This window comes from Protomyctophum bolini, assembly GCF_963924005.1.
Source record: "Protomyctophum bolini genome assembly, chromosome: 17".
Lineage (NCBI taxonomy): Eukaryota > Metazoa > Chordata > Actinopteri > Myctophiformes > Myctophidae > Protomyctophum > Protomyctophum bolini.
The window spans coordinates 16,721,781-16,736,621 of NC_137878.1; the positions used below are offsets into that span (position 1 = coordinate 16,721,781).

Below are 14,841 nucleotides of genomic sequence, written 5' to 3' on the forward strand. Positions count from 1 at the left end.
TACAAATCACCCGTGGTGTCCTGTGAGGTTAGGGTTACTGTATGTTAGGGTTTGGGATAGTGTTAGTAATGGTCTGACTAACGGCAGTTAATAGGCTACTATGGAAACGTTTATGATACCTTTATCTGGAAACCTGTGTGTGTGTGTGTGTGTGTGTGTGTGTGTGTGTAGACGGGTCAGGGCAGTGTTTAAAGTAATTGTGACTCACTCACCTGGTTGTGTAAGAGCAATCATCAGTCAAAGTGGCACACCTGTACAGCTCAGCTAATTGTGTGTGTGTGTGTGTGTGTGTGTGAGTGTGTGAGAGCATCCAAATGTGAAAATGTGTGCACATTTGTTGTATACACGCATATAGATGTTTGTGTGTCTCCGTGCCTGTCTATGTCTAGCCCTCTATCTCTGTGTGAATGTGTGTGCAATGTATCTCAAAGTGGGGTCTGAGGACCCCCAGGGGGATGTTTCCAGAATGAGTTAAACACTTTTAAACCCTATTACATAGGCTATTTGAAAATGAACTAACTACAAGCTCACAACAACGTGTCGCGATGTGAAACATTGTGTGCTTGTAGATCTGAAATTTCAATGTCTCCAAAATGATGAACTCTGTGTCTGTCTGTCTGAAATACACCACTGCTGAGAGCAGAGGTGTGAGGCTGTCAAGAACAAACTGTCCGTCACACTGTTCTGTCTCTGTCACTGTCACTGTGTGTCCCTCTGGTGTGGAGAGACCCAATGTAGAATTTGGGATTAGGTTGTAGGTTTCAGCAGAAAGTTTACTAATAGGTTAGTAGCAGGTACAGTACATAGTGTGAGGTTGTTGTGTACTTGTGTTGTGCACGTGCGTGTGTGTGTGTGTGTGTGTGTGTGTGTGTGTGTGTGTTACACATGTTAAATTCAGTGTTGAGCAGCCGGCGAGTAGGAGGGTGAATGTGGAAGGAGGAGGACGCGTGTTTGAGTGTGCTGAATGATAAGCACGTCGTTGTCCAGATCATTTGGTTCTCAGGCTGCTGATGGCCATCTGTCACTGAGAACCCATCAGCAAATGAAGGAGAAACAGTGCCCTCTTTTCAAGAGAGACAACCTATTCCATGATGGCAGGAGTGCTACACACAGTCACACACACACATCATCATCATCATTCATCATGTTTGCTGTTGCCTAACAGGGCAACCAGACTATAGTTAGTATTTTGCCCGACTTTATTTATAGAGCAACCCCAAGAAGTTGTCGTTTAGTTGTGGGGTGCTTAAAACTTTTTTTTTTTCCTTTCCTGAAAACTTAATATTTTGGACATAGCTGCTGCCCGACACCAGAGACATATTTCAGGGGTTCTCAATCACCAACATCTCAAAGACCCACTAATTGATATGTAGAGTATCCAGTGCGCCCGTGCCCTCTAGCTCTACCACAATTATGATCATTCAACTAAATATGTAGACACAGGGATACCTGATGTCATCAAAAACGTCTGTTTTTGTGTTGATGACTTATCAGGGAATAAAAAGGAGACAAACAGACCCACAGACAGAGACAGATACAGACTTATCGTGTATTGCTCTTTAAACTAATGGAGTTCTATTGTGTAGATTTCCACTTATATTGTTGCAGCGGCTCAACAATATCTGAAGAATAATACATGGCTTAAGTGACCCTAAACCCCCCCAAGGGCGCTGGGGGTCCCCAGACCCCACTTTGATATATACTGTAGGCATTGATAGCATAACCTGGGGGTCCCCAAACCCACTTGTCCGTTTAGTTTTCCGAATGCAGGTTTCAGTGTCATTTGTCACGTGTTTGGATACAACACGTGACACACAAAGGAGAGACCCTCACAGCAGGACAAGGTGTGATCTCCATCTTTGATGAGAACATTTTGTTCTCATTATCCGTGAGGACTGGCACTTTTGGGGGGAAGGAGCCTGCCCCCTCCCACCTTTTCTTCTCTGTCTCCTCCTTTCCTTTGCTCCATGTGTGTTTTGGCTGTGCCAGGGAGCTGCGGAGCATAGCCTGTCACAGAGCGACGTGTAGATGTTTCTGACAGGCTGTTCTGTCACCTTGTTATGGGAGACTACTCTACCACACACACACACACACACACACACAGGGAGGGGGTGGGGAGGCTTATTATACACAATATACACACGTACATTATGTGGATATCGACTCCGTACACGGCATACACAAACAGGCATATGTGCTTGTACACAACACGCACTAGCATACATAACATGCTGCATGCATACAATAACAACGACTGTCGTGTTCACACCGTCAATCTACCGTATCCATACTCTCACACACACGCACGCATGCGTGTGTGTGTGTGTGTGAAGGATCTCAGAGTGCAGGATGGACTATTATTAACCCTGCTGGTGGGAGAATATATTTAGAAAGAACAGGCTTTTTATATCATATACTCATACTGTACATTGTCTAATGTTCTTTGGTGACCGTCACCTGGCAATGCATTTTTTACTACCTCTCTCTCTCTCTCTCTCCCCCCCCCCCCCCCCCCGCTCCATTTTCTGTGCTTGTGTGTACGTGTTTGTCCTCAAAACACTATCCTATACATCTAAGAATGGAAAGTCCCACGTCATATCATACCATCAAAGGAACCAGGCAGGTCTATTGAATCTTCACACTGTGAACGGCTTTGTGCTAATGTAGGTTATCAATGTAGGTCATTGGAACTCTGCTCCCTTTTAAAAGCAGGAAATATTGACTGATCATAAAAGCCCACACGGAGAGAAGGTGGTTTTCACTTTACAAGTAAAGAAAAGGGATATAACTTTTAAAAGCCTTTATTTGGTTTCAAACCAAATGCCTTTTTAGAATGGGTTGTTTTTCAGGAGTCCAGGAGGGTGAAACGGGAGGGTCACTGTGAGGAGCAACTTTATATTCAACTGAAAATAAATCAAAATAAATGCATACTTGAGGTTAGCGCTATGTGACCCTGTCATGATCTGCTAAATGGTGACCAGTATTAGAGCAGTATGTTGCATGTGTGTGTGTTTGTGTGTGTGTCAGCCAATGACCTCACAAAGTAATGGTTATAATCAGGTTTGTAAATGCTTAGTCAGACTCAGAGAGGTCATGGACAGGAAACCAGGGCACAGTGTGTGGACTGTGGGTACAGTATGGCTGCGTACTGAGTGCCCTTTAAAGCTAATTGGATCAGGTAACAAACTCGAGCATACCAGGCGTCCATCTCTTAAGACTATTCTTTTTTATTTATTTGGGATTATCATTGATACGCAGATACGGTTACCTAGGCGAGCCACTGACTCTGTACATTGTATATAACCTCTGGCTGCACAGACATATTGTATACAGTCTGCACTTATAATTATAAGGTAGGTAAGGTAGACCTGCCACCTGTATTGATCAAACTGTAAACACTGTAATTATCAGTCCCGAGGATCAAAAAGAATGCATACTTTGCTGTGCGGCCGACCAAAGCAAATTATTTTGATTTACAGCAAGCGTCACCGTCATACTATACACTTGAATAACAGTTAAGCCAGCAAAGGACGCAATCTTCCCTGTCTGTCTGTCTCCTTGTTCTTGTGTGTGTGTTCTCATTTGTCTGTGTACATGCATTTCTTGTACATGTACACATTGACACGTGTGTTCACACTGCATGTGAGTGTGTGCGTGCGTGCATGTGAGTGTGCACATTAGATTGCCTCCATAAGAGCCAGAGAGAGTCACAGAGCGGATCGCTGTTTGCCTTGCCCGTAGCGAATGTCACCATGGCAACCATACTAGCAGCGCAGTGTGAAGTGCAAGTGAAGACTGTGACGCTCTGTGTGTGTGTGTGTGTGTGTGTGTGTGTGTGTGTGTGTGTGTGTGTGTGTGTGTGTGTGTGTGTGTGCCTGCGTGCGTGCGTGTCAGAGAAAGATGGAGAGAGGCTTTTTATATTAACGGAGACAAAGGATTAGAGTTCTAGGAAGGAACCACAGATGAGCAGTGGCCAGTGACGTGGACGGAGAGACAGAGTCCAGAACAGGTGTGTGTGGGGGCGTCAGATGCACGGGTGAAGGACAAACAAGCAGACAGGTATTAGTGGATAGTGGAGTGGGTCTGTGGCGTGTGTCCGGAGTGTTAAAACAACCGCTCTCAACCTACCTGGCGGTATTTCGGGCGCGTCAATGTAGGCGACAATTTTCTAATTTCAAACAATTTTCACAAACTACAAGCTCAAAAGCTTGTAGCAACACGTCTGAGATGCAACAGGTTGTTGTGAGCTTGTAGATCAGCTGTATAGGGTTGTGTGGTTAACTGTGAGAGTGTAAATACGCTCTCAGAGGTGTTACTGTGGACAATGTTGCCGCGTCCAGGGTGTGTGTGTGTGTGTGTGTGTGTGTGTGTCTAAGAGTGAACGAGCATGTCAAAATACAGAAGAGAGACAGAGAGGGGGGGTCTTAGAGGCGAGGCAGTGAGTGAGAGAGAGGTGTGTCATACTGAGCATGCTCATTGAGCTAACTTCCTGTTCTTCTCTTCCCCTACAGAAACACAGACGGATACGGAGAGAGAGAGAGAGAGAGAGAGAGAGAGAGAGGGAGAACGAGCAGACGACCTGAAAGAGAGAACCGAGAACAGAGGAGGGATTTCTGCCAACATCCAAGGAGGAAATCACACACCCAAGCTGAGGAGTTCTGAGGAGCATTCTGACCTGTCACCACAAAACTGTTGCTGCTCTCAGGGGTTTTACTTGATTGTTTTGTTTTCTTCTCCGTTTTTTACAGGAGGAAAAAAAGAAAGAAAAATATAATATATACTATATACACTTTTATTTTTGGTTGACATTAACAAAGAGGATGAAATCCATAATAACCCACTAAGGTTTTAAGAGACGTCTGCCTGAGCTAAAAAGGGGATTTTGCTGCAATCTCTCTTTCTTTTTCTGTTTTAAATTCTCTGTTATCTTCTCACCGGCTTTTCCTGCACTGCGTGTCTCGTAAAAGGAAGATATTCACTGGGATAGCAGTTGGACTTTAGTGTCTGCCAAGAGCCGGAGCCCAAGTATCTACGGCATTCCTGATTGGGTGTCGCAAGTGCACAAATCCTCCCTTGTGTGGGTTTTTGACTAATAGTGTATTTGTGTGTACGGAGAAACTGTGTGTGTGTGTGTGTGTGTGTGTGTGTGTAATACTGCGTTTGACTTAGTAATCTTTATCAGAGGACAAGATGGGATCTGAGAAAGACTCAGAGTCACCTCACTCCGAGGTGCCGAAGCCCAAATGCCGTGCGACGGGCAAGCGCCATGGACGCATCTCCTTCCACAGCCTCTTCCACAGCAAACGGGGTTCCCGTGGCGCCAAGGCAGGGGCTTCTCCGCCTCTATCGCAAAACCATCAGCAACAACAACAGCAACAACAACACGCACAGCAACTCCAACAACTTCTCCCTCATACCCTGAACGCCACCACCAACACCCCGCCCCCGCCACCGCCAACCGCCGATGCTGCTGACCCCATGGACGCCGTCACCCACGACGTCGACGCTCCCGCCTCGGCCTCGGACGAGCCCCTCTCGTCCAGCCAGCCTTCCCTGGGCGGGACCCCCGAGTCCGGGGAGGAACTGCTGGAGTGCCCCCTGTGCCTGGTGCGGCAGCCCGCTGAGCAGCTCCCCGAGCTGCAGGGCTGCAGCCACCGCTCCTGCCTGGGCTGCCTGCGGCAGTACCTGCGCATCGAGATCACGGAGAGCCGTGTGCAGCTCAGCTGCCCCGAGTGTGCCGAGCGTCTGTCCCCGCGGCAGGTCGCCGACATCCTGGACGACGCCGCGCTGCTGGAGAAGTACGAGGAGTTCCTGCTCCGACGCTGCCTCGCCTCGGACCCCGACTGCCGCTGGTGCCCGGCGCCCGACTGCGGGTAAGAGACTAACAATGAGTTAGTTAGGCCTACAGCTTTTTCTCACTCCCCCAATAACAATATTATTTGCTATTTGCATGGTGATTAAAACACATTGTGCTGTCTAAAAGAAGAAAATAAACCCTATCAAATAACCATACTGTAGATGTAGGAAGACATTTTGTGTGAATAAGCCATGTATAGTATTTGAACACAAGAAAAATGCAGACCATGAGCTCCCCTGTGCTCTTGTCTTCAGACTAAAGAATATCAACCATAAGTATAATTGGCATAATCTCTGTTTCACTCTTTTGCTGAATAATACAGTTTCTGGGAAGGGAATATGTAAGATGAAAAGTGGTATGACAAGTAAAACAAACAGTAATAAGAGAACATAGGGGCTTGGTATATCCGAGGCTTAAGGCCCCTAAGCCGCCGCCCTGTGGACGCCACTGCCCTTAAAGGTTTACAGGTCTTTTAAAGACTAATTGGAATGGGGACATTTATTTTGGAATAAAACTATTTTTTAGAGCACCGTAGTAATAATAGTTGCTCACAGGTGTGTCCTTGAATTGATTTGTCTTCTGCGAAAATTGGAATGTAGAAGAAGGAAGAAAATCAATTCAAGTGAGTAATTCTCACACAGTGTGTTCAGCCACAAAATAAATATGTAAGTTTGCCATGTCAAGCCTGATCATGTGGTTTTGTGCTGGCTTCCCGAAAATAGCCGATCTACAGTGCAAGGTCCACAATGCAGCACACAGTAACAGCTGTGAGCTTGTAGATCAGCTAGTTTTGTTGCACAAAAGATGCATACATACAGTACATGGAAGCCCTAGTTAGTTCATGGTAAGATTGTAACTGGAGATGGCAGTGGCTTCAACAACACAAGGCCTTTGACATGGGCTTGTATTCTGTCACTCTTGGCTGTTATGTTGCTGTATCCTTCCTTGCAGATGGCTGCTACATAGCTATAGCATGTCACTGCCCTAAATAGAGGGTGATTAGCTGATGAAACTAATGGCATTTCAATACAGACTCTCAAAATGGGTGCATTCCCTTTAAATTGTGATGGCACATAATTGGCGCGGTCTTTCGTGCATTTATTTGTAGTAACCTCTAAAGGGATATGTGTTGATCCCCACACAATGACTCAGCTTTTTAAATTGTGATAGGACACAATATTGGCGTCATTTTCTGTACATGTATTTATTACAACATCCTCTGTGTGTTAAAATGTGTTACCGTCTGTGTTGATCCCCACACATGTTGAAAATGACCAGTGTGGTTAAGCAGTTCCTTATAGATACTTGCCTCAGCCACTTGAGTTAACATTGTTATGAAAGACCCATTGTGCTGTCTCTCATCAATGTTATCATGCTAATGGCTGTAGACCTTTATCTTATCTATAGCACGCACGCACGCACGCACACACACACTATCTTTTTCTTGCTTTTGCCCTTCTTTCTTTTTCTCTGTCCCTCTGATTGCCTTTTGTCTCGTCTTTCCACTCCCTCTCCACGTCACTCTCTGATATCGTTGTTATTCTCTTTCTCTCTCACTCTCTCTCTGTCTCTCTCTCTCTCAACTTGTCAGTCTCTCGTCCTCTTTCTTTAATGTCTATCTCTCTCTCTCTCTCACTCTCTCTCTTGATGGTGTGTCTTTTCTACAACAAACAGAAAGCTGATGTGGAGCTGTTAACTGAGCTAGAAGAATGTATCTCTCTGCATCATGTGCTTATGGAACAGACAGGGTGGGGGTGATTAGGTCAGGGGGGATGTTTCTGGAATCAAATGAGAGGCGTCTCATTAAATAGATGATTAATACATTGTGGCTAGCCTCTGTCCCAGGCTTCTCATCTGCGAAGACAAAAGCCTGGTCACAATATAAGGCATAGAGTGCATAGCTGGAAATGTCGGTCCGGAACATCCGTCAGATCTATTTTCCCCCGGATACAATATTTGTCGACCAATCAAAACATTTTCATTCACGGCGAATGTAAACAGATTTGTAAAGCTTCAACGTCATTTCCCTGAGCGGTACTTCCACCAAAATCCTGCTACTTCCACCAAATTCCAGCAATGCACTCTGACTCTACAGCACATATTGTTCCCAGCGTAGAAGCGGGCAGATATGTAGTGATCATTGCATGCTGTGGTTTTGGTCATTCTGGCATTGTCATAGGGGAAGGCCAGGAATTTTGTGTGTGTGTGTGTGTCTGTGCGTGCGTGCGTGCGTGTGCATAAATAAGTAAGTAGGACAGCTACTCTGCGTCACTGCTGACATGAAACTCAAAACAAATCCGCTAAATATATTCTGTAGATCATTGAACTGCTTATGACGCTTGTACTATTATCCATTACACCCCCCCCCCCCCCCCCCCCCCACACACACACACACATACACACACACACACACTCACACATACATACACACACACATACGCACACACATAGTGTAGATGCAAATCGTTTCATTATCAAGTGTAGAATTGTGTGTTTATATAACTACATATTCAACGAAAGCGCAGATACAAATGTGTCCATTCTTACACCGCCAAGAGTTAAATTACTACTAGGATATTGCTGTATAGATAGACATACACACTGCAACAGTTACGCTGAACACACGTGTTCCGTGCGACTGTTGAAGACCGTAAAGTGAGAATATGTGTGCAAGTGTGTGTGGGTGGCGATACCGTTGACCTCATTGTGGAAGAAGCTCTGTAGATATGAACCTCTTCTGGCGATGTCTCATGTCAGCAGCCTACACATCTGCCATGAACTCACTGACCGACTTTGTATCTGGAGGGCATTGTAGGTACGGTAAAGTATTTGTCACTATACATTTAATACCCATCCTCCTAACTAGGCCTATTAGCAACAGTCAAACCTGGATAGGTCAGCTAGAAGGTCCTGGGTTCGATTCCCGCTCGGGGCGCTGTGGGTGCTGGCGCCGTGTTTCCTCCTCCGCGTCATCAGTGCCCATACCCGAAGGCGGGGTTGGCGAAAGGGCCTTTCTGTGTGGAGTTTGCATGTTCTCCCCGTGTCCCCTAGGGTAGGTACCCTCACAAAAACATGCAGTAATCCTGGTCTCTAAACTGCCTCCCCCTGGCCAGCCGGGGCGCCTGATGGAGGGGAAAGGAACTGGTTGGAATAACGTGTTCCTTCCACGCGCTACTGTACGTCCAACCAGGGAAACTCCCCCCTGTCAGGTGTAAAGGAGCAACTTGGACACTCAAACATGAAGGAAGCCTGAGTTAAGTCCGTTGCTCTCCCCAGGTTGGTGGAGGGTGTGTAGAGCCCAGAATCACATTAGATGATTGACACAGGGGTGAAAAATGGGTTACAAAATCGTGGGATAAAAAAAATATTTTTAAAAACCTGGATAGGTCGAGCGGCACGATTACATATATGCTTATATTGTCAATGCAAAGACAAGATGTTGCGAGAACTGGGCAGCGCAAACGATCGCCTGGTGTCTACTCTTCGCCCCTGCTGGAAAAATCTAACTGAAGCGACCTTCGCTTCCCCACGACTCCACCCATCGCGTCCTGACAGCCAATCAGCGTTGATGTTGTCATGAGCCCTGGACATGTTTTTGTGCTTTTGGTTTGCTGCTCATAAATGATAAGTAGCAGAAATTATGTTAAATATATTGAACCAAGCCGTCTTTGGTGTTTTCTACTTTTCTAGCTCGGTTGTAGGTGTTTCGTTTCGAGGTACAAAATTGAACGAGTGGGTCCATTTGGTTACACTCCCAAAGTTAAATTACTGTATCTGTTATATCAATGATATATCACTAATATAATCCACCACTCGAGGGAGGGAAAGAGAGCTACAGATCTCGAACGAGCGAAGGAACTTGTCTGTGTTTTAACCAACACTGACCTGTGTGACCAAAGTGAAGCAATTGAAGCGACTGTATTTTCAAGTTTGAACGCACCTTTAGGAGCAGTGTGGAAGTGCCATTGATTGAGCGCTCAGGGAGCAATTGGGGGATAAGAGTCTTGCTCGGGGACACTTACGGCTGTATTTTGCATGTCTTAAGTGCCAGGTCTTATTCCCTAACTTGAGTAAACAAAAGACCTGGAGGCGTGATCAATGCCATTTGGCTATTCTGAGTGGCCAAAGAGCATTGATCACGCCTCCAGGTCTTTAGACAGACGGGAAGGGAAGATTAGAATAACTTCATTGATCTCTTACTGGAAATGTTGCGTTATCGTCGTCATGTAGTAATGTGTCCACACAAGAACTGACAAGCTGCAGCATGGGAACCATTTCTAAAGAGTGACTCATCACATACTGTACGCAGAACATACTGTAGGTGTTGTTGAAACCTATTTTTGTCTGAGGAAAACACATTGCAGCAACCTGTCACTACTCACTACACAACGCGGGTCAGAGTAACATACTGCAAACAGCCTCTAACTACACACCGCATGGCATTCTGTCTGCTGTGCGTTACACTGTAACATGTTTCTACACACAGCATGAGTAAATCTGAGATGTGTGTTACAGTGTAATATGTTGCCATACACAACGTGTGGCAGTGAGATTGTAGCAACATGTTACTGTGTAACACACATCAGACATATTGCGACCCATATTGCCTCAAATAACCTCCCTCCTCCAACACACACACACATTCTTCTACCTCTGCCATCTGATTTGTCTTAACCCGGTCTGTTGCCCCTTATTGTGCCCAATCAAACGTCAGTCTGCATGATTGACAGGGCAGGATATCCAATAAGGCCAAAGCCTGCTGCCGCTTTCCCCTGGGCTATCAGTTGCCATGGTGACTATCGATGCAGCGTAGAGGGAATGTTGCCAGGGGAAACAGGAGTTGGGTCTAAATCAAAGACGTCATTACACACTCACTCGCTGGACACTGTGTGTGTGTGTGTGTGTGTGTCTGTGTGTGTGTGTGTGTGTGTGTGTCAACACTCTGGCTTTTGCTGTCAATTAATAACAGTTGAAAATGGAGAAATATACAGTTGGAGTGGTACAGCATTGTGTAAGTTACAGAGCTATGTCACATTGTGTCGTTATACAGGCAGGGCTCCAGACTAACGTCTTCACAGGTATCACTGGTGCCGCCAACCTTTTAAGTTGGTAGCGCCACCTCAAATTAGGTAGCACCATCTTTTTCTTTGTATAGCGTGGTAGCGTGGTATGACCTTATCATGCTGATCATATGGGCATGATGGCATTAAATAAACATTAAATTATATAGGAAATTATAATTTACCTATAGTGCATTTTCCATATCGTTATTATCATTTGGCTAGAGTGTAACTAAAATGAACTGGACAGCAGTGCTGCACGATTCTTCACAAAATGAGATTGCATACAGGTGTCTGAATCTAGATCTCGATCTTTTTTCAATTATTTTTGCAGCACTACAGGGTATAAAGCTTTATGAAACAAATAGCACCAATCTTTTCCGTTCACTTTGGGACAAATAGCAAAAACCCTAACCCTAACCCAGAAAATCACCAAACTATTGAATTTGTTTACAAAAAAGCCTCAGCTATAAAATGCGTTTAAACTAAAGTTAGCAGCTCTGTTTACATGTGCACCCTGCGTCTCTCCTCCTCTTCTCTCCTTTGTCTTTGTCTTTCTGTCTCTGTCTGTTGCTCCTTCTCTCTCCACAGTAACCTCCCTGCCCTTTCTCACACACCATTATGCCTTCTCGCTCACTCTCTGTCTCTTGTCTCTCTCTCTCTCTCTCTCTCTCTCTCTCTCTCTCTCTCTCTCTCTCTCTCTCTCTCTCTCTCTGACGTGTTGGAAATATCCACCATTTGCGGACACAGCTTGGATGTGGAATGTTCTTACCCATCCAGTAAAATTCTGATTGAGGTTGAAAATTCACCTGTGAGTGTCACAGAAAAGGAACACTCTGTATTTTACTGTGTAGGTTGCCAGAGCAACCTGTGTTGTGCCTCCTTCTGCTTCGTACCTCAACAGGTCCCCTCGGTTACCAGAGAAAATACATGCGCGCGCACACACACACACACACACACACACACACACAGTTTTGGCCTTTCCCTGTGACAGCATTGCTATACATAACTACCAGTTGTATAAAGCAGAGATGTAGAGATAATGCAATGGCCATTAGTGCCACAGGAAGCCACGCCTGGTTTGAGACCTGCTTTATCCGCCAAGGAATGTTTGAAGTGCAAACAAATGCCCAGTGTCCGTTTATTTACGCGTTACGTCATTGTTCACTAGTACCATTGTTTCATCCTGTCTGTGAACAGTTGTGTAGAAAGCTGCTGCAGAATTAAAGCAGCATAGTTACAGCTTCAGTACAACGTCAATGTAGTTCCAGACTGCTTCAGTACAACGTCAATATAGTTACAGACTGCTTCAGTACAACGTCAATATAGTTCCAGACTGCTTCAGTACAACGTCAATATAGTTCCAGACTGCTTCAGTACAACGTCAATATAGTTCCAGACTGCTTCAGTACAACGTCAATATAGTTACAGACTGCTTCAGTACAACGTCAATATAGTTCCAGACTGCTTCAGTACAACGTCAATATAGTTAGACTGCTTCAGTACAACGTCAATATAGTTACAGACTGCTTCAGTACAACGTCAATATAGTTACAGACTGCTTCAGTACAACGTCAATATAGTTACAGACTGCTTCAGTACAACGTCAATATAGTTACAGACTGCTTCAGTACAACGTCAATATAGTTACAGACTGCTTCAGTACAACGTCAATATAGTTACAGACTGCTTCAGTACAACGTCAATATAGTTACAGACTGCTTCAGTACAACGTCAATATAGTTCCAGAATGCTTCAGTACAACGTCAATATAGTTACAGACTGCTTCAGTACAACGTCAATATAGTTACAGACTGCTTCAGTACAACGTCAATATAGTTACAGACTGCTTCAGTACAACGTCAATATAGTTACAGACAGCTTCAGTACAACGTCAATATAGTTACAGACTGCTTCAGTACAACGTCAATATAGTTACAGACTGCTTCAGTACAACGTCAATATAGTTACAGGCTGCTTCAGTACAACGTCAATATAGTTACAGGCTGCTTCAGTACAACGTCAATATAGTTACAGACTGCTTCAGTACAACGTCAATATAGTTACAGACTGCTTCAGTACAACGTCAATATAGTTACAGACTGCTTCAGTACAACGTCAATATAGTTACAGGCTGCTTCAGTACAACGTCAATATAGTTCCAGACTGCTTCAGTACAACGTCAATATAGTTACAGACTGCTTCAGTACAACGTCAATATAGTTACAGACTGCTTCAGTACAACGTCAATATAGTTACAGACAGCTTCAGTACAACTTCAATATAGTTACAGACAGCTTCAGTACAACTTCAATATAGTTACAGACTGCTTCAGTACAACGTCAATATAGTTACAGACTGCTTCAGTACAACGTCAATATAGTTACAGACTGCTTCAGTACAACGTCAATATATTGTCCTTATCAAAATGTCCTATACCCAAAAAAAGTAAAGCGAAAGTGCCTTCCATCATGGTGGTGATTATCATCCCCTCTGCATTGGTCAGAGTTATTAGAGAATGAATACTCTCTCTTGTCTCTCAGTTTACTAAATGGTCTCTGACCTCTCTTCTAACTTTACTTCTAACTACCCGATCAATTCATCTCTCTCTCTCTCTCTCTCTCTCTCTCTCTGTCACAAATTGTCCTGTCTTTCTTTCTCTGTTCACCCAGTAATATAATTTAGCTTTTTCTGCATTACATCATTTAAGCTTTTTCTGCATCTCCCTCTCTCAATATTGTCATTTAGTCATGTCTGAATTGATTTAACTTAACTTTCCTTCCTTCCTTCCTTTGTGTGTGTGTGTGTGTGTGTGTGTGTGTGTGTGTGTGTGTGTGTGTGTGTGTGTGTGTGTGTGTGTGTGTGTGTGTGTGTGTGTGTGTGTGTGTGTGTGTGTGTGTGTGTGTGTGTGTGTGTGTGTGTGTGTGTGTGTGTGTGTGTGTGTGTGTGTGTGTGTGTGTGTCAGATTTGCAGTGATCGCCTCTGGCTGTGCCAGCTGCCCCAGACTGGTGTGTCGTAGGGAGGGCTGTGGGGCAGAGTTCTGCTACCACTGCAAGCAGGCCTGGCATCCCAACCAGACCTGTGACTCTGCACGCCAGCAGAGGGCTCAGTCCCTGCACACGCACAGCAACCACTCCCCTAGCTACACACAGGAGCAAGGGCCTGGTGAGTGCACTGTAATACTAATACAAGCACACTAATACACAAGTGCAAGTACATACCTAAGAGTACACATACACGAATATGCAATTGCAATATGTATAAACACACTCACACACACATGCATGTACCAGGCAAGCTTGCATGCACACATGCACGTACGTCACACGTCGTACGTGCACTCACACACAAAACACACACAATACTTACATAAATAGATTAGTACATAACCAAATACACACACATGCCACACCAAAATACAGCAACACACACGCGCGCACACACACACACACACACACACACACACACACACACACACACACACACACACACACACACACACACACACATTTTGTCAAAGCACTCCTTGCACCTCTTGGGGTATCAGATTGTGTGTGTGTGTGTGTGTGTGTGTGTGTGTGTGTGTGTGTGTGTGTGTGTGTGTGTGTGTGTGTGTGTGTGTGTGTGTGTGTGTGTGTGTGTGTGTGTGTGTGTGTGTGTGTGTGTGTGTGTGTGTGTGTGTGTGTGTGTGTGTGTGTGTGTGTGTGTGTGTGTGTGTGTGTGTGTGTGTGTGTGTGTGTGTGTGTGTGTGTGTGTGTGTGTGTGCGTGCGTGCGTGCGTGCGTGCGTGTGTGTGCGAGCAAGTGTGTTTAATCCAGCTTTGATTAAATTGTATTAAATGGGACCCTCTGGGCTGTCCTCAGCCAACCTCTCTTTCTCTCTCTCTCTCTTGCTCCGTCTTAATAATGCATCATCCACACTCTCT

The 14,841-nt window shown here is 45.0% G+C and overlaps 1 protein-coding gene across 1 annotated transcript in view; it reads left to right on the forward strand.

Annotated features, from left to right (window-relative positions):
• rnf19b (ring finger protein 19B) overlaps positions 1–14,841 on the forward strand; it is a 28,851-nt gene that overhangs the window by 5,065 nt on the left and 8,945 nt on the right. Inside the window, exons 2-3 of the mRNA XM_080787654.1 lie at positions 4,512–5,873; positions 13,883–14,082. Coding sequence (XP_080643780.1) covers positions 5,191–5,873; positions 13,883–14,082 — 883 coding nt within the window. The 5' untranslated portion in view covers positions 4,512–5,190. The remainder of the gene's footprint in view (positions 1–4,511; positions 5,874–13,882; positions 14,083–14,841) is intronic.